The following is a 19965-nucleotide window of genomic DNA, read 5'->3' as shown; positions in this document are numbered from 1 at the left end:
CTCTGGAGAATTTGGTGTTTTTAATAAGATCAGATTGAAAATATCCGAGGTACTGTTCAGTGACACATATGTACTACTAATAATTTTTTATATTTGCCAAAATATGTTTAAATTTTACTAAGCCACTAAGTAAGCAGCTATCTACTTTGCAAGTAGCAATAGATAAGTATGTCCCAAAATGTTTACAAAATTATGTGAAATTTAAAAGAGAAAAATGTTTTAATTATTATAGTACCTCCTATATCAGGAAATTCTTACTTTTTCAACTCAAATATCTAGAAGATTGGCAAAACCCAGGAAATAAAACTCCACAACTGAAATAGTCGTGGAGTATCCTCCTTCAAATTGTTCACCTTGCAGAAAGCTCCCACATTTAACTCACTCACAGGATCCACTAACCTCGGCTGAGAGTCTGTCTGCTTTCTCCTTAGATGGAATTCCAACAGACAGGGCTGTCTGATGTCAGCCTGTAGCAAGTTAAAAGCAGCAGAATGGAGAAGGCAGGGACAGGATGTACTTAATTGCTTATAGGCCCAGCAAGAAATGATAGGGACAGGATGGAAAACCAAGTGAAGTAATCGCAGGTACTCAAAAACTATTGGGTTTAGGACCGTTAAAGGTTGAAATGAATAAGAACAGTTTTATCAGTCCTGGAAGTCCTTGGCAGGATCATTATATGTTATAGAATATTTGATGTTCAAATGGTGATCTAATGTCAGTAAACTAGTTTTTTCCTTTTTCTTTTTAAATTCAGGAGCATGTCCAAGTAGTTAACATAAACAGTACAGAAATACCAGTAGTACTAGTTGAGATACCAGTACTAGTACTACTAATTGGCACTACTAGTTGGTATTTCAACTAGTAGTACTTAGAAAGTATGCTTATTATAAATTCCTTATCCTTAGCATTGTTGGATTGTTGAGGTGGTGTTGTTTTTTATTTTTGTATTGGTATCCAAAAAGACAAACTTTTAATATAATGTTAGATAATAAACTATTTAAATAAGGTACCTCGGGCAAGATGCCCGATGGCTTATGGAACTCCAGTCAACCATGCTCCTCATCCTCCAATAACTTACTCATCGGAGGAGAGAATGGGAAATGTGCACATTATCATTCTTGATGTCCTGTGTACCTTATCTAATATGGTATGTTTTATGTTTTAAATTTTCTGTTCCATAAGAAATGGGTAACCATATAATTGACTGTTTTAATAGTAAAAAAACAATCTTGAGCATGAATTGAATGTTTATTTTTATTTGTTTGTTTATGTTGTTTTACAGATTTTATTTACTTTTAGAGAGAGGGGGAGGGAAGGAGAAAGAGAGGGAGAAAAACTTTTTTGTGTGGTTGCCTCTTGGCACACCCCGTCCTGAGTGTCTGACTTGCAACCCAGGCATGTGCCCTGAGTGGGAATCGAACCAGCAACCCTTAGGTTCACTGGGCAGCACCCAATCCACTGAGCCGTATCAGCCAGGGCTGAATGTGTTTATTTAGATTTCTGTATTTCCAACTTTAGTTTTTTATGTATCATAAGTATCACAGTTAAGTAGTCCTTATTTAATGCCTTTTAATAGCTTTATTTAAAAAATCTATAATTTTGACATAATTTTTAATTTCAGTTTTGATTATGACATAAACATTAAAAAAGATCCAAACTGTAAGAACACATCTTAAGTACCTGCATGTTGTTTAATATTGTATTTATGTTTTATAGGTTATTAAAGAGAGTGGACCACCCCATATGAAAAGCTTTGTTACTCGAGTGTCAGTGGGAGAGTTCTCCGCGGAAGGAGAGGGAAATAGCAAAAAACTTTCCAAGAAGCGCGCTGCCACCACTGTCTTACAGGAGCTTAAGAAACTTCCACCTCTTCCTGTGGTTGAAAAGCCAAAACTATTTTTTAAAAAACGTCCTAAAACTATAGTCAAAGTAAGTATGTGCTTGTGAACGTTAGTAAGCTTTACTGTGTAAATATTATAACTATAAATAAAAGTTTTTTCTACTGGGCAGGTGTCTAAAGCTATAGATTCTATACAGTCCTAGAATCAGGGTTGGACATGTGACTATAAATCAGTAACAATTCCATATTGCTTTTTAGACATTTGTATATCTGTGTTTGTTCATCCAATAATACCTTACATACTTAGAATTTTTTATGGCTTAATAATACTTTCCTGTTCATTATCACCTTTAGTATAATTCTCTTTGTGACTATGTAAGGTAGAGGGTACTACCCCTCATTTTACAAATTAGGTTTTATGTAACACATTTCAAGCATTTGCTCGCTTCCAGTCACCTGTTGCATGGAGCAGCCTGACCTACTCTGATCTCTGACTCATGTTCTTTCTGCACACCACACTGCTAATACTATCTTTTTAGGATATCTGAAATGGTTATAGGATACAGGGCAGAAATCATGAAGAATGTGAACCCTGTGACAGCAGCAGCAGCTAGTGAATACGAAGTACCCTGTGTGTGGGACTTAGTTCCAGACTCTGTGCTTTATCCACTTATCTTCATGGGAGCCCTGCAGGCAAATTCTGGTATTTTATTTCCATTCTTTCAGCCATGTGTGCCTTGCCAAAGAAGGATCTAGAACACACAGCTTTTTCCAGATGACTCTTTTTTTTTTATGGGATCAAATTTTATTTACATTAATCAGAAAAAGGAGGCAAAAGTCAGAGAAACTAGATGAATTGGTACTAGGAACAGGACAGTGCCCACGAGTGTTCAGTATGTATGACACAAGTGGGATTCTTGCTCTGTTTGCAGAGAAAGGCTTCCCAGTGTGTCAGTAGCCTGCTCTCGTCCTTCGTTTAGCAGGCTTCTTCTCACCAGGCTCTACAAATCAAGGGTTGCAGAAATGAAATACATTTTATCTTTTGTGCATTTGTTTTGTTCAACTCCTCCAGTAGCATCTTTTATACCTTTTGCCTTTGCTCTATTTAAAAATACGTATTTACCTAAATGACTATAAAAATACTTAACTCTTTTTAACTCGTACTATCCTTACATCACTGAGAAGATGTAGGCTATGTCATAGTTCCCTGAAATACTATTCTACATTATGTGTAAGGTAGACTAAAAATAAATGCCAGATAGATCCCCTCCTTGTGAGTTCCTGCGGTTCTGAGGAGGACTGGCTTTCTTTCATCTGCTCCCCACAGCCGGGGAGGATGGGGTTGTTAAGAATGTGACTTTTGGAGTCAGTTTGGAGTGTGTCTCCACATGGCCCAAGCAAATTAGCTAACTTTTCTAATCTTACATTTACTCATTTATAAATTAGAAATAATAATTCAGCTTGCTTTTATAGGTCTGTTATAAGAATGAACTGAAATAATACACAATGCATGAGTAATTATTATGAAGTATTTATTAGTAATACAAATAATAAGTACCAAATAAATATTAACTTTGTTAGTTTATACCAGATTCTGTCTATTCATAGTTATATATATGTGAATCTATCCATGGTCTATTTTCTTAAATCTTTTTTTTTAAATATATTTTTAGAGATTAAATTTATTTATCTTTAGAGGGGAAAGGAAGGAGAGAGAGAGAAATATCAACGTATGGTTGCCTCTCATGCATCCCCTGCTGGGAACTGGCCTGCAACCCAGGCATGTACCCTGACTGGCAGTTGAACCACGACCATGTGGTTCGCAGGCCCGCGTTCAATCCACTGAGCTACACCAGCCAGGGCTCTATTTTCTTAAATCTTTTTATGTATAAAATTTGTAGCTTATCTATGATGGAAGAACAGTGTTCTATGTCAAAATGGCAGCACAGTAACCTTTATCTAATTTATTCAATTGAATCTAATCTTAACACATTAACAATAGTAAACCATTAAGCTATAAAGGATCTGTACATTTTTATAGTAGGGTATAAATATAACTCATTAATTTTAACTATAGCTATTAAAAGCAAAAATATTATTTGAATACTGTTCTTCATTTTTGAATTCTTGTAATTATTTGCTACTAACTCTAGTATATAAGCATATTATTCCAGAGCTTTCTTCCTGTCCACCATTTAGATCTCAGCTTAAACTTACTTATTTAGGTTGCAGACTGGTACAGCCACTATGGAAAATAGTATGAAATTTCCTCAGAAAACTAAAATTGGACCTGCCTTTTGACTCAGCAATTCCACTGCTAGGATTGTATCCTAAGAACCCTAAAACACCAATCCCAAAGAACCTATGCACCCCAGTGTTCATAGCAGCACGATTTACAATGAGCCAAGTGCTGGAAGCAACCTAGGTGCCCATCCGCAAATGAGTGGATCAAAAAACTATGGTACATTTACACAATGGAATTTTATGCAGCAGAAAGAAGGAGCTCCTACTCTTTCCACAGCATGGATGGAGTGAAATAAGCCAGGTGGTGAAAGACAAATATCACATGATCTCACCTATAAGTAGAACCTAATCAACAAAACAAACAAGCAAGCAAAATATAATCAGAGACATTGAAATTAAGAACAGGTGGACAGTAACCAGAGGGTATATAGGAGGGGATAATGAGGGGGAAAAGGGTGAAGGGTTTTCAGGAACAACTGTGAAGGACACATGGACAAAACCAAGACGGGGTGGAATCAGGGGAGGGAGATGGGGATGGCTGGGGTGGGTGGGGTGGTGGGGAGAGGACTAGGGAAAAGGCAGAAAACAGCACTTGAACAATAAAATAAAAAAATAAAACAAAACAAAACTTACTTTAGGGAAGTCTTCCCTGACTTCCTATAATCCCAGATTAGGTTACTTCCTGCATATTTTTCACAAATACATCACACTTGAAATTACTTATACCATGTCTGTCTTATGTTAAAATAAAGTCTGTAGGTACCCTCTGAAATGTATGGTTATTTTGAGAAAGCAGCATGTAAGCAATGAGTTGGAATCTTGATAATTATAAGTATGACCATAATTTACAGAGGGCCAATAAATAGATGGATCATCTTGGAGTAGTACCTTGGTTTTCAGCATTTTTGTCTCTTCTCTATGTGTCTTGTACATCCAGGGTCTACAGTTCTTTATATGCAATAAAAGTAGAGAAAATATTTGTTAATGATTTGCCTTGATTTAAAAAAAAATCTTAAAACTGTTACATTGTCTCATTTGATCCTCTCATATTCTGTGAAATAGGAAGTGAAGATATCTAAGAGGCAGAGGATAGTACAGAAGAGTATGTGGGACTCATTCCCAGAAAAAAATCATCCCTGTTTTACAGACGAGGTCCTTGGTGTTTAAAGAATTTACCAAAGATTGCATAGCAGAGTCAGGGGTCAGATCTAGTCATGTGACTTGAGTGCCCATTTGAAACTGATTGTGAACTCCTTGTGGATTTACCCTATAGAGTTAAAATGTAAGACTCCCTGATGGTGTCTTGGGTTTATATTCTGTTTTTAATCTATAAGATGATATGACAAATAAGACTTTCTGATAAAATTTTCTGGGCACAACTGTTACAAGACTGTTCTTACTGGTTTGTAGAGTGATAATCTAAGAGCTGATATCTAAGGAGTAACTTAATTGTCCAGGGTGTGAGTAGTTAATCAGTCAAGGGAAGAAACTAATCAGTCTTAGTGTTCTCAGAACTCCATTATTATCTAATTGGATTTATACTCTGGCCCTTTGTTATTGAAATCTGTATCAACAGTGTCTTTGACGCTTAAGACATTCCTATGAAAGAAGCCAGTTGAACAGAAAGGCAACAAGCCATGGAAGTACATTTATTTGAACATCTTCAGGAACAAGGCATACCTCTCCTAATGCCTTTTACCTTTTCGTTGGTATTCAGTCTGACATAAATTATTGACTCCATTTGTCTTTTCTCATTAGTCCATTTTTACTTTCTTTATTATTTATTTAATTTTATTGTTTGGCATGTAAATAGAAGGGGAAACCAGAATTTTATCAAAAATTAAAAATTTCATTTTTCTCTCTTCTTCCCTCCCACCTAACTGTTGCAGTATTGAGATGTTTTCGTTCTCTCTCTTACTCTCTCCCTAGGCTCATTGTTCATACTTCTCAGGCTTCAGTTCATTTTTTTTTCTGGGAATGAGTCCCACATACTCTTCTGTACTATCCTCTGCCTCTTGGATATCTTCACTTCCTATTTCACAGGCACCTCAAACTCCTGTCCAGAACTCATCATATTCCCTTCTAAATGGCTTTCTCCCCCATGTTCCTTATTACAGTGACTGGAACCACCATCCAGCTGCTGAAACAGAAACCTAGGAGTCTCTTCTTACTTTTTTCTCACCCCTTACATCTAGTGAGTCATCAAGTCCTATTGATTCCATCGCTTGAATATTTCTTAACTTGGTCCACTTCTTTCCATCCTTCTGCTACCTTTGTGGTCCAACTCACAACCATCTCTCACCTGAATTACTACAATTGGTTTAAAAACTGGCCTTCCTACAAGTACTCTTGACATCAAATGGTCTTTTAAAGTGTTTTATTTTTATATATTTTTTAAAAGATTTAATTTCTTTTTTTTTTAAGATTTTATTTATTTATCTTTAGAAGGGAAGGGAAGGAGAGAAGGAGAGAAGTATCAATGTATGGTTGCCTCCTGTGAGTCCCCTGTCGGGAACTGGCCTGCAACCCAGGCATGTGCCCTGACTGGGAATCAAACCGTGATCGTGTGGTTCGCAGGCCGGCGCTCAATCCACTGAGCTACGCCAGCCAGGGCAGATTTAATTTATTTTTAGACAGAGGGAGAGGAAAGGAGAAAGAGAGGGAGAGAAACATCGATGTGTGGTTGCCTTTCACATGGCCCGCATCAGGGAACCTGGCCAGCAACCCAGGCATGTGCCCTGACTGGGAATCAAACCAGCAAACCTTTGGTTTGCAGGCCAGCACTCAATCAGGTCACTGAGCCACACCTGCCCTATACTGATTAGATCATGTCATGCCTCTGCTTAAAATATTTTAGTGATTTTCTTTTGCTCTTTTGATAAAGTCCAAAGTCCTAAACATAATTTCAAAGACCCTTCAGTATCAGACCTGGTGGCCACACCTGCAGCATCAAACTAGATGTGGTGGAGACTCACCAGTTTCCAGGAAGAGCTGGGACTATATATAGTGGCTCTTACATAAGTTTAGTGTCACCAGTGTCATCTGTAACATAGCAGTTATCCTTGTCTCTGATACCAGTTTTAGAATAAATTTTCAAGGAAATAAAGTTCTGACCATATGATACATGCAAACCTTCATTTCTAGGAGTAATGTATGAAGAAAGTTTACATGCAGAAAGAATATTTAAAAAGGTTTTTTTGTTTATAAGCCTTTTAACATACATGTTTTAATCCTCACCTGGAGTTATGTTCATTGATTTGATAGAGGGAGAGAGCACTTATATTAGAAACATCAATTGGTTGCTTCCTGTATGCACCCCGACTGGGGATCGAACCTGCAAGCTAGGTATATGCCCTAAGGATTGAACCCCTTTGTTTGGGGCTATTGGAAACAAAGTTGCCACAAACATTTATGTATATGTCTTATGGACATAGGCTTTCATTTCTTATGGGCAAATACGTATGAGTGGAATGGCTTGGTCATCTAGTAGGTATATATTCAATGTTTTAGGAAACTGCCAATAATTTTTCTTTTTTTTATTTTTCTTTTTATTCAATTTCCATATGAATTTATTTTTTATTTTTTTGCCAATAATTTTTCAATGGGATTATTCTATTTTAAATTCTTACCAACCATGTGTGTGATTCTTGTTGCTACACATCCTTTCTAACATATATAGACTTAAATTTCAGTCATTCAAATACATGTGTTTTGTATCTCATTGTGGTTTGATTTTACATTTCTCTTGTGACTAATGACATGAGCATTTTTTATGTGTTTAGTAGCATGTGAGGCTTGATGACGTGTTCAAATCTTTTGCCCACCTAAAATTTTGGTTGCCCTTTTTAAATGATAAATGGAATACTGGATTTAGAGAAGTCTTTTTTTAAAAAAAATATTTATTTATTTATTTTTAGAGGGGAAGGGAAGGAGAGAGGAAGAGAAACATCAATGTATGGTTGCTTCTCGTGCATCCCCTGCTGGGAACTGGCTCCTGCTGGGAACTGGCCTGCAACCCAGGCATGTGCCCTGACTGAGAATCGAACCGCGATCCTCTGGTTCGCAGGCCCGCGCTCAATCCACTGAGCTACATCAGCCAGGGCTGGATTTAGAGAAGTCTTTTTTTTTTTTTTAAGATTTTATTTATTTATTTATCTTTAGAGGGGAAGGAGAGAGGGAGAGAAACATCAATGTATGGTTGCCTTTCGTGCGTCCCCTGCTGGAAGTTGGCCTGCAGGGAACTAGCCTGCAACCCAGGCATGTGCCCTGACTGGGAATCGAACCGTGATCCTCTTGTTTGCAGGCCCGCGCTCAATCCACTGAGCTACACCAGCCAGGGCTAGAGAAGTCTTTATACATTCTGGATACAAGTTCTTTATTAGATGTGTAGTTTATAAATATTTTCTCCAAGCCTATGACTATTTTTTTCAAAGAAAAGAAGGTAATAATTTTGAGTAAGTCCAATTTATTATTGTTTTTCTTTTATGGAATGTGATTTTTGGTGTTATATCTAAGAAATTTTCATGAAGCCAAGACAAAAATTTCTCCTGTATTTTTTGCTGGAATTTTTACAGTGTTAGATATTACATTTAAGTCTTTGAGCCATTTTGAGTTAATTTTTTGAAAATGGTATGAAGTATGGATTAAAAACAATTTTGCACCTGAACATCCACTGGTTCTAGTACCATTGGTTGAAAAGACTGCCCTTTATCCACTGAATTGCTTTTGCACCTTTGTCAAAAATCAATTGGCCTTATAGGGGAGGATCTATTCCTGAATGCTGTTCCGTTTCATTGGTCTCTGTCTGTATTTATGCCAATAGTGTGCGTACTGTCTGGATTACCATAACTTGATTGAACCTGAAATCAGATAGTTTGATTCCCCCAACTTTGTCCTTTTTTTTGCAGAGTTGTTTTGGTTATTTGTTTTTTTCCATTTCCATATGAATTTTAGCATTGGCTTATTAGTTATTACCCAAAAAAGCCTGCTGGGATTTTGATTGGGAAATGACTTGATAGATCTGTTTGAGGAAAGTTAACATTTTAACAATATTGAGTCTTCTGACCCAAGAGCATGTTTCTCCATTTATTGAGATCTTACTTAATTTCAGCGGTGTTAGGGTTTTACATAAATTGTATCATACTATATGTATTCTGTGCTTGCTTTTCTCACTTAAAGGCCTTTTCCTGGAATTCATTCATCTTGATGCTTGAAGCAATACTTCTCCATTTTCACTGCACTATGCCATTCCATTGTATGAGTGTACTATAATTTATCTGTTCTTTTTATGAATATTTAGGGGTTTTTTTGCTATTTCAAATAAGGTAGCTATGGATACTCTTGAACTTATGATGTAGCACATATGGGTGACAGTTTTCTAGAGTATATACATGTAATGATTAGGCTGCTAGGGAATACATGTACCTTCTTTGGCTTTAGTAGGCATTGCCAAATTGTTTTGTTTTGTATTACTATTAGCACTGTATAAGTTTCTTTTACTACTTGTCCTCAAGTGGGGCTGTCAGGCTTTTTAATTTTTGCTAAATTGATGAGTATGAAATAGTATCTCATTGTGGTTTTAATATGCATTTTCTGAGTCCTAATGAGACTGATTATATTTCCATATGCCTTTTAGCCATTAAATATCTATTTATATTTTTTGCCCATTTTTCTTTTAGATTATATTTTTCTTAATACCTTTTAGGAGTTTTAAAGAATATAGTTTAGATACTGGGTTTATCTTTTTTAGTTATATGTATTGTAAATATCTCTTTCCAATTCATGGCTTGTCTTCTATTCTTTGGTGGTTTTTAATGAACAGAAGTATGAAGTAGCTGTCCTGAAGAATTTAAAAGCAGAATAGTTGACTCAATTTATCAGTACTACCTCTGAGCCGTAAGTCCCATACAAGCCTTAGTTTCAGATCTGTTTTTATGCTTTTCCTCCATAAATCTTTACAAATGACTCTCATTTATCTTCTCTAGTCACAGTTTTGGGGTGTAAGGGAGGAGGAGAGAACCACTTTCAGGATCTAATAACAAATTTTACAAGCATGTTTTGAAATTTTGTCTTGCATTGTTCTTTAGGCTGGACCAGAATATGGTCAAGGAATGAACCCCATTAGCCGCCTGGCTCAAATTCAACAGGCCAAAAAGGAAAAGGAGCCAGACTATGTTTTGCTTTCGGAGAGGGGAATGCCTCGACGTCGGGAATTTGTGATGCAGGTATTTCTAACTTTTATATGAGAAGAGTTTTTTTTAACTATTGAAAAAATTTAGGAATCTGCAGGTTGGAATAGAGATATGGGGGAAAGGCCAACTAGGAATGAATAGCACAAAGTAACACTATCTACCCTTAGAGAACTTACTCCCTTCAGGCCTTGGTTGAAACATTCAAGTGTCAAGGACATATTAGAATAGACGGAAGAGTTTTGAAGGGCCTGAGTTCACACAGGTTGTTTAGCCCAGAGTTTATCATTTAGAAGTCTTGTTTCTATCTTACTGTGTTACAGTGTGCAGCCAGAGTCTATTAACTACCGGGACTAGGAGACAGATGGAATTAGAAACAAAATTGAGAAGGATGGACGTAAATGGAACAGGGCCAAGAGCATGAACTTTGGGTTTTCAGGAAAATTAGGAAAAGAAAGCTAGCTAGCTGTCTCCCTAACCATGGTGAGGACGGAGGGACTCAGAGTTGCTGAGAGTTTCAGCTGCGGTATTGTGCAGCCAAGAAAATTGGAGTGTGCTTGCTACTGTGTTGGCAGTAGGGCGGGGACTGGCAACAAGGTATTCTACCTGAAATGCCCTTGCCAGCTCAAGCCCCAGTGATGAAGAAACATTTAATTTTTTTAAGATTTTATTTATTTATCTTTAGAGATGAAAGGAAGGAGAGAAATATCAATGTATGGTTGCTTCTAGTGAGTCCCCTGCTGGGAACTGGCCTGCAACCCAGGCATGTGTCCTGACTGGGAATCGAACCTCAATCGTCTGGTTCGCAGGCCCGCACTCAATCCACTGAGCTACACCAGCCAGGGCAGAAACATTTAAATTTTATTATGAAAATTTCAAGCATATCCAAAGGTAGATATATTTAATAGCATACTATGAAGAATAGTGTAATGGCATGTTGGGGAATATGCCCATCATCCAGACACAACATTTCAGGTTTTTACCACACTTGCTTTAGCTGTTAATTTTTCTTTCCCTCCTCCCTCCATCCTTTCTTTTCCTAAAGAATTTCAAAGCTGATTTCTAACTGTGTTATTTTAACCTACATATTATTTAGTGTGTATCACTAAAAAATGAAGTTCTTCTTACATTAGGCATGATTCATTAGAATCATATAATAAAGTCTATATTTAAATTACCCTTATTGTCTCTAAACTCTTTTTCTTGTAATTGGCTTGTCAAAGAAACTTTTTCCAATCGAACCCATGGATCTTACCTTTAATATAATCCAGTTAAAATGAACAGATATTTATTAAGTGGTGACCATATGGGAGAAATTTAATACTCTAGAAGGGTCTGTAATGTTGATGACCTTTTCATGCCTATTTAAACTATACCTAACTTCCTCATTCATAATCTTTATATTTCTTTATCTCACAGTATCTAGTACAGTGGTCTGTATATAATAGGACCTTAGTAAACCTTTGAGTATATTTGCTGCTATGTGTCTGCCTGGTTGGGAGCTAGTATATTTGGCTTTTGTTGGAGATGTTAACTTATGATGTAGTCACAGATGAACCACTGTTTGGAACCTAGACACCCACAGAGGGGAATTCGTCTGTGGTTAGTAAGCCATTACGTTCTAGATGTCATTAGGACCCAGAACAGCATTGTTCTAGTATCTTCACCTTGTGAAATATATGCACCAGTTTTTTCTTTTTCTTTTTACAGTCTTAGATTTAAAGAATTATAGAAAGTATCCTTTGACCTCCAAAGCTTGAAGAAAAAAAATTACCTAAATTTGAGACCTGTATTAAAAATAAAAACTACCTTTGACTATGGGGAATATTGAGTACCCCTTTTGAAAGAGGAATTTAGAGTACTTTACGCCAGCTTCCATTTTATGGGTGTTTATAAACAAACATTCTAGTGAAATGGGAACATTAGGCTATACTTTTACATGTTTTCACACTGAATTCATACTGTTTTTCCCTCTTCTGGGAGTCCCAGTGGATCCATTACTGTATCAAAGTGAAGGCTTTTGCATAAACTACTTAGGCAATATTATAATTTGTTAAAATTGAACATGGAAGTAAAATATCTAGAGATAATATGCTAATATTTATTTATCACCAAAATGTAAACTTGTGTGTTGTGACCTATATGCAGTTACTTGTATTGATTGCTAGACAAAAGAAAATCTTTGATGACATTATTTCGGTATTAGTTTCAGAGCGAATTTCTTAAGGCTTTTTTATTTTTTTAGACATAGATTAAAAAAACTTTTCAAAATGAGAAGTACTGCTAACTAAAGTAAATTGCATATCAGCACAGTGTATCATTATATATCATATAATGTTAATTTTTCTACTTGTGATTAAGATCTCTAGGTTTTTTAGAATATATAAAGCAGATTTTATCAATTTTGTTTTTGACTTGGTGAAATATAATAAATTAAGTGTTTGGCAAAAGTGTTTAGAAGTCTTTTGTTAGGTTTTTGAGTTGTTGATTTATTTAAATTATTTTCTAAAACAACTACTCTGAAATTTACTGCATAGCAAATTGTAGTTTGCAGAAAAATTAATATTTTAATATAAAAATCTTATGTATGATAGTTAAAAATATGTGAGATTTCTAGGAAGATGACTTAAGTTTATTGCATACTTGCTTGACTTTTATATAGAAGTGATTTTTTGATAATATATTTTATTGATTATGCTATTACAGTTGTTCTATTTTCCCTCTTTCATTCCTCTCCACCCTGCACACCCTCTCCCACCCACATTCTTCCTCCTTAGTTCACGTCCATGTGTCACAAGTTCTTTAGCTTCTACATTTCCCATACTATTCTTGTCCTCCCCCCTGTCTATTTTCTACCTACCATCTGTGCTATTTATTCTCTGTACCTTCTCCCCCTTCTCCTTCTCCTCCTCCCACTTCCCTGTTGCTAACCCTCCTTGTGATCTCATTTCTGTGGCTCCCCGCTCATGTTCTAGCTGTCTGCTTACTTTGTCTTTGTTTTAGGTGTGGCTGTTAATAACTGTGAGTTTGCTGTCCTTTCACTGTTCATATTTTTTATCTTCTTTTTCTTACATAAGTCCCTTTAACATTTTATATAATAAGGGCTTGGTGATGATGAACTCCTTAAACTTGACCATATCTGGGACTTTATCTGCCCTTCCATTCTAAATGAAAGCTTTGCTGGATAAAGCAGTCTTGGATGTAGGTCTTTGGATTTCATGACTTGGAATACTTCTTTCCAGCCCCTTCTTGCCTGTAAGGTCTCTTTTGAGAAATCCGCTGACAGTCTGATGGGAACTCCTTTGTAGGTGACTGTCCCCTTATCTCTTGCTGCTTCTAGGATTCTCTCCTTCATTTTCATCTTGGCTAATGTAATTATGATGTGCCTTGGTGTGTTCCTTCTTGGGTCCACCTTCTTTGGGACTCTCTGAGCTTCCGGGTGTCCTGGAAGTCTATTTCCTTTGCCAGATTGGGGAAGTTCCCCTTTATTATTTGTTCAAATAAGTTTTCCACTTGTTGCTGTTCCTCTTTCCCTTCTGGTACCCCTATAATTTGGATATTGGAACGTTTAAAGTTGTCCTGGAGTTTCCTAAGCCTCTCCTCACTCTTTTGAATTCTTGTTTCTTTCTTCTTTTCTGTTTGGTTGTTTCTTTCTTCCTTCTGATCCACTCCATTGATTTGAGTCCCAGTGTTCTTCCCATCACTATTGGTTCCCTGTGCATTTTCCTTCATTTCACTTAGTGTAGCCTTCATTTTTTCGTCTAATTTGCAACCCAAATCAACCAATTCTGTGAGCATCCTGATCACCAGTGTTTTGAATTGTACATCTGATAGATTGGCTATCTCTTGGTCACTTAAAAGTATTGGCTCTGGGGCTTTGATATGTTCTTCCGTTTGAGTCATAATTTTTGGGTCTAGTTGCTCCTGTTACATAGTGAGGGTTGGAGCCTTAGGTGTTCACCAGGGTGGGGCAACCCAGTGGATGGTTGTGATGCTGTATGTGGGGGTAAGGTCAGAGAGGGAACAATGGCGATTGTTCCACTCATATTTCAGTCCCTTCTGCCGATGCCCACAAGCAAATTGGGCCCTTTTGGTGCTGATTCCCATGTGGGTGGACTTGTGTACAATCTAGGACCCTGTGGGTCTCTCAAAAAACTCTCCTGTGAGGCTTGGAGTCTCTCCCGGCACCTCTGCCCCCACAAGTGTTTTCAATCAGTGCTTTTAGGCTTTATTTCCTGGCAGTGGGGCCCTGGGTTGCGTGGTCTGTTTTGCTGCCTGTTTTTGCCTTGTTTATCTGCATGCAGTATTTCCACCTACACCTCCATCTTGGCCAGAAGTCCCTAGAAGTGATTTGTTTTTTTATTTTTTTATTTTTTATTTTTTCCAATTTTTTTATTTAATTATTTTTCAAGTACAGTTTTCTGTCTATTACTCCTATCCCATCCCACCCCCCATCCTCCCCCCCCCTCACATTTCCACTCTTCTCAGTTGTTGTCCATGTATCCTTTACATAGGTTCCTCTAAATCCCTCCCTTATTTCCCCTGAAATTCCCTCCCCTCTTTAAGTGAGTGCTGTCAGTGTGGAATCAAAGTCCTTCAGCACAGCAGTCTTTTATAATTTATTTTATTTTATTTTTTATTAAAATTTTTATAGCAGTCTTAATACTAATAAATAACTTAGGGTACCTGCTCAACAAACTATTGAACCATGTCTCTTTAAGAACTTGTGTGAGACAAGAGATGGGTGAATGGGAAAAATGATTCTGGAAGCATCTGTTCTAGAAGTAAGTCTTGAAGGAATCAGAATAGGTCGGATGGAAAGCCAGCAGACATAAACCCAAGGTGAGTACTGAGATGGGAGCTTCATGGCCAGGAGCAGGACCTGGAGCCAAAGGGCCTAGGCTGGGGAAGATAAGTGAGATGTAGGGATGAACCAGCAGAAAAATGGAATCAGAGTGAGTGCTGTGAACTGCATTTGAATACAGATGAAACATTTTTTCCCCTCTGTTATCTTTTGCTTCCATTTAGTTTGGCCAGTCTTTTGATACTCAGAGCAATATAGAGGAAGCTTATGATGTAGCTGGCCTGATCTAAGCAAGAATTCCAGCAGCTTTTGAAGCTGGGAACAAACCAAGCACTGGAATGAATACTGGGTAGCAAAGGCTGACTCCAGCCAGGGACTGACGCACATTATCCCTGCAATCTGTTGTGTGGAGGTCAGGTGCAGGCCCACACAGACGTGAGAAGTGGTAGATGTTCACCTGGCTCCAAGGATCTGCCATGAACAGAACTAGACCAGTGCTTCTGAGGGAGGCCCATAGGTTACTGCTGATTTGTCATGATGTGGTAGTTTCTGGATTCAGAAGAAAAAGCAATGAATATTCCAGAAACACTGCACAGATTTGAACTATGAGATTTGTGGTGATGGAAAGAACACTGGAACTACAGAAAGTCTATAAATGAGTATATTCATAATGTTTCATATACTATGAAAACTGTAGCTCATCTTGACTAAAATTCTGCTTAAAAGTGCAATTTCTTTGACATATAGCTTGTACATTGTTTATATTTAAGGTTTTTTTCTCTATATTGTATATCCCTAGTTCCTTAAAAGCAGTTGGTTCCCTGAAGTTTAAAAGTAGCTGTGGAGATAGTACCACAAAACTCTAAATAATGATGTAAGACTAAATGACAAACAGTACACAAGTGAGTACCAGATAGGAATCTGTGTGTTTTGAGACAAGTGAAATAGCTGATAAAAGCCAAAAAGGAAAAATAAGGGTAGAAGTATTATGCTTTGTATCTGGAAATTTGATTTAGTTGTACCACGTACCCATTCATTGCTAGTACCCAGTATATTGTCATTGTGAAATTTTATTAATGTGGCAAGAAGATACTAAAGCTTTTTTACCTTTTTAAAACAAAGCACAATGACATGTGCTAAAATGTCCCACATTTTCAGACGTAGGTTGCCTGTTCACCTCTCTTGCTCATTTTTTTACTGACTTTTCAAAAGCTGACTTATGAGAACCCACTATATATTGTGTAATGTAAATCTTTTGTACTTCTGTGGCATTTCAGATATGTTCTTTTATGTTGTGACTTTCACTTTAATGATGCTTTGTAAGAAACAGAAGTCAACAGTTTTAAAGTAGTCAGATTTATATGTCTTTGCCCTAACGTTAACTTCATAATAAATTTAGGTATCCAGAAGAGTAAGTGCCCCACCTTGTGCTTCCTCAAAAGGTCCTTGGCTGCTCTTTGTACTTCGCATTTCCATGTACATTTTGGGATCAGCTTGTGAAGCATTGTAAAAATCTGTGTGGGACTTTGATGGGAATTCATTGATTTTATAAGTCAATTTGAAGAGAATTGGTGTCATTATAATATTGAGTCTACAACACATGAATATGGCATATCTCTATTTATTCGGTTTATCTTAATTTTTCTCAGTAATGCTTAGTTTTCTGTGTAAAGGTATTTTATTTTAATTTAATGTAAATGATGTCTTTTAATACTTTTTATTTTCTGCATGATTATTGATGGAATATACAAATGCAGTTGGCTTTTGTATAGTACCTTTTATATAGAGAACTTCTTATATTCATAAATTTTTACAATTTATTTGTAGGGTTTTCTTGGATTTCATATATATATATATATATATATATTTCATATTAGCAAATAATGAGTTTATTTTTACACTTCTGATTTATATATATTTTTCTTTCTTGCCTTACTGCTTTGTCCAGGATTTGTAGTAATATGCTAAATAATGGTAAATATAGAGGTCTTCCCTGTTGTGTTCTATTTTCGAAATTTCAACATTAAGTATAATGTTTGCTGAGGTTTGCTGTAGGGTTTTTTGTTGTTGTTGTAAAGTACCCTTTATCATATTAAGGATGTTTCCTTCTTTCTCTAAGAGTTTTTATGATAAATGCACGTTGAGTTTCATTGAATGCTTTTGCTCCACTTATTATGATGACTACATGGTTTGTCTCCTTAACTCAATACAGCAGTTTCCATTGATTGATTTTGTTTGAGATTCAAATGTAGAGATTCAAATGGCCTTGCATTTCTAGAGTAAACCTAACTTTGTCATGATTCTTCTTTTTACATTTTCCTTTGTTTAATGTACTATTATATGGCTTAAACTTTGCATTTATGTTTATGAGTGAAATAGGTCTGTCAGTTTTCTTTCTTATACTGTTCTTGTTGGATTTTGGAATCAAAGTGATTCTTCACTGAATAATTGAGGACTGATTCCTCTTTTTCTAATCTTGGATGAATTTTTGTAAGATTAGTTTTTTTTTTCTTAAATACTAAGTAGAACTTGCTGGAGAGGATCTTAGTTATTTTATGGAATTGAAAAATGCTTTAATTTCTTTAGTAATAATAAGTCTGTATAGTTACTGGTTTGTTTTGTGCCAGTTTTTGGTAATTATATTATTTAGGAATTTTTCCATTTTATCTTAATTTTCATAAAATTTTAGCTGAAGTATTTAATATTCCTATTATTTTATAATGCTACAAAAGCTATTGTGATCTTCCATTTTCTTGTGTCTTCCCCCCATCAGACTTACCATTTTATTTTTTTATCACTTTATTTTTTAAAATACGTTATATTGATTATGCTATCACATTTGTCCCGTTTTCCTCCTTTCTTTCCCCCCTTTATTCACCCTGTACAGCCCCTCCCACCCACGTTTGCCTTCTCCTTAGGTCATGTCTATGGGTCGTACATACCATTTCTTTTGCTTCTACATTTCTTGCACTGTTCTTAACCTCTCCCTGTCTATTTGTATCTCCTATTTATGTTTCTATTCCCTGTGCCTTTTCCCCAATTCTCTTCTCTCCCCCTCCCCACTGATAACCCTCCATGTAATCTCCTTTCTGTGATTCTGCTCCTATTCTAGTTGTTTGCTGAGTTTTTGTTTTTTTATGTTCAGTTGTTGATAGTTGTGAGTTTGTTGTCATTTTACTCTTCATAGTTTTTGATCTTCTTCTTTTTCTTATATAAGTCCCTTGAATATTTCATATAATAAGGGCTTGGTGATGGTGAACTCCTTGAACTTGACCTTACCTAGGAAGCACTTTATCTGCCCTCCCATTCTAAATGAAAGCTTTGCTGGACAGAGCAATCTTGTATGTAGGTCCTTGCCTTTCATAACTTTGAATAATTCTTTCCAGCCCCTTCTTGCCCATAAGGTCTCTTTTGAGAAATCAGCTGGTAGTCTTATGGGAACTCTTTTGTAGGTAGCTGTCTCCTTTTCTCTTGCTGCTTTTAAGATTTTCTCCTTCCCTTTAATCTTGGGTAGTCTAAGTATGATGTCCCTTGCTGTGTGCTTCTTTGGGTCCAACTTCTTTGAGACTCTCTGAGCTTCCTGGACTTCCTGGAAGTCTACTTCCTTTGCCAGATTAGTGAAATTCTTCATTATTTTTACAAATAAGTTTTCAATTTCTTGCTCTTCCTCCTCTCCTTCTGACATCCCTGTGATTCAGATGTTGGAATGTTGCAAGTTGTCCCAGAAGTTCCTGAGCCTCTCCTCATATTTCTGAATTCTTGTTTCTTCATTCTATTCCAGTTGAATGTTTATTTCTTCCTTCTGCTCTAAACAGAAGGGAGAAATTTGAGTCCTATTTGATTTGAGTCCCGGTTTCCTTCCCTTCACTGTTGGTGCCCTGTACATTTTCTTTTATTTCACTTTCTGTAGCCTTCATTCTTTCCTCTATTTTGGGACCATACTCAACCAATTCTGTGAACATCCTGATTACCAGTGTTTTGAACTGTGCATCTGATAAGTTGGCTAGCTCTTTGTCGTTTAGTTGTATTTTTTCTGGAGCTTTGATCTGTTCTTTCATTTAGGCCATTTTTTTGTCTCTGTGCTCCTATTATGTAGTAAGGGGTGGAGCCTTAGGTGAATATACCAGGGCAGGGCAACCCCGGTCGCTGCTTTGTGATGCTGTATGGGTGGGAGTGGTTCAAAGAGAACAGTGTCACTTGCTGGGCTCTCGGCCAGCTATCATTCACTTCCCCTGCTACTCACAGGCAAATTGAGCTCTTCTGGTTCTTATTCCTGGGTGGCTGGGTTTGTGTTCATTCTAGGACCTTGTGGGTCTCTCCAGTGAACTCTCCTTTGAGGCTGGGAGTTTCTCCTGCCACCTCAACCCCCACAGATTTTTTTAGTAAGAGGTTTGAGGCTTTATTTCCCTGGATTAAAACCCTGGGTTCTGTGGTCTGTCTGTCTCCCCAGTTGTTCCTCCTGGTTTATCTGCATATAAATGTTGTGTGGTCTGTCTGTCTCCCCAGTTGTTCCTCCTGGTTTATCTGCATACAAATGTGGGACCGCCCAGCCCTCCAGCCGCCACCTCACCCCATACTCAGGCTGTTGCCCAGCTGCTGGTGTCCTCCCCTCCTGCGGTCTGGATGAATGTTTCATCTTTAACTTCTTGATTGTTAGATTTCCATACAGTTCAACTTTCCGTCATTTCTGGTTGTTATGTGTTTTTAAATTTTTTGTCATTCTCTTGGTTGTGCAAGGAGCCACAGTGTGTCTACTTACACCTCCATTTTGGACAGAAGTCTCTGGTTTATTATTTTATTATTCTTTTCAGGGAACCAACTTTTGGCTTTTTGAATTTCTCTTTTGTACTTTGTTTTCTGTTTTCTTAATTTTATTTATTTTTCTTTAG

The 19965-nt window shown here is 36.8% G+C and overlaps 1 protein-coding gene across 5 annotated transcripts in view; it reads left to right on the top strand.

Annotated features, from left to right (window-relative positions):
- Positions 1 to 19965, top strand: part of STAU2 (staufen double-stranded RNA binding protein 2) — a 354567-nt gene that overhangs the window by 135075 nt on the left and 199527 nt on the right. For all 5 annotated transcript variants that reach the window (XM_037039725.1, XM_037039726.1, XM_037039723.1 and 2 more), the window contains 2 exons: positions 1717 to 1929; positions 10171 to 10308. In XM_037039725.1, coding sequence (XP_036895620.1) covers positions 1717 to 1929; positions 10171 to 10308 — 351 coding nt within the window. The remainder of the gene's footprint in view (positions 1 to 1716; positions 1930 to 10170; positions 10309 to 19965) is intronic.

The sequence above is a fragment of the Sturnira hondurensis genome, unplaced genomic scaffold (assembly GCF_014824575.4).
Source record: "Sturnira hondurensis isolate 20B ecotype Veracruz unplaced genomic scaffold, ASM1482457v3 Scaffold0025406, whole genome shotgun sequence".
Taxonomy (NCBI): domain Eukaryota; kingdom Metazoa; phylum Chordata; class Mammalia; order Chiroptera; family Phyllostomidae; genus Sturnira; species Sturnira hondurensis.
The sequence above is the reverse complement of the archived record's forward strand: the minus strand, read 5'-3'. Positions and strand labels throughout refer to the sequence as shown.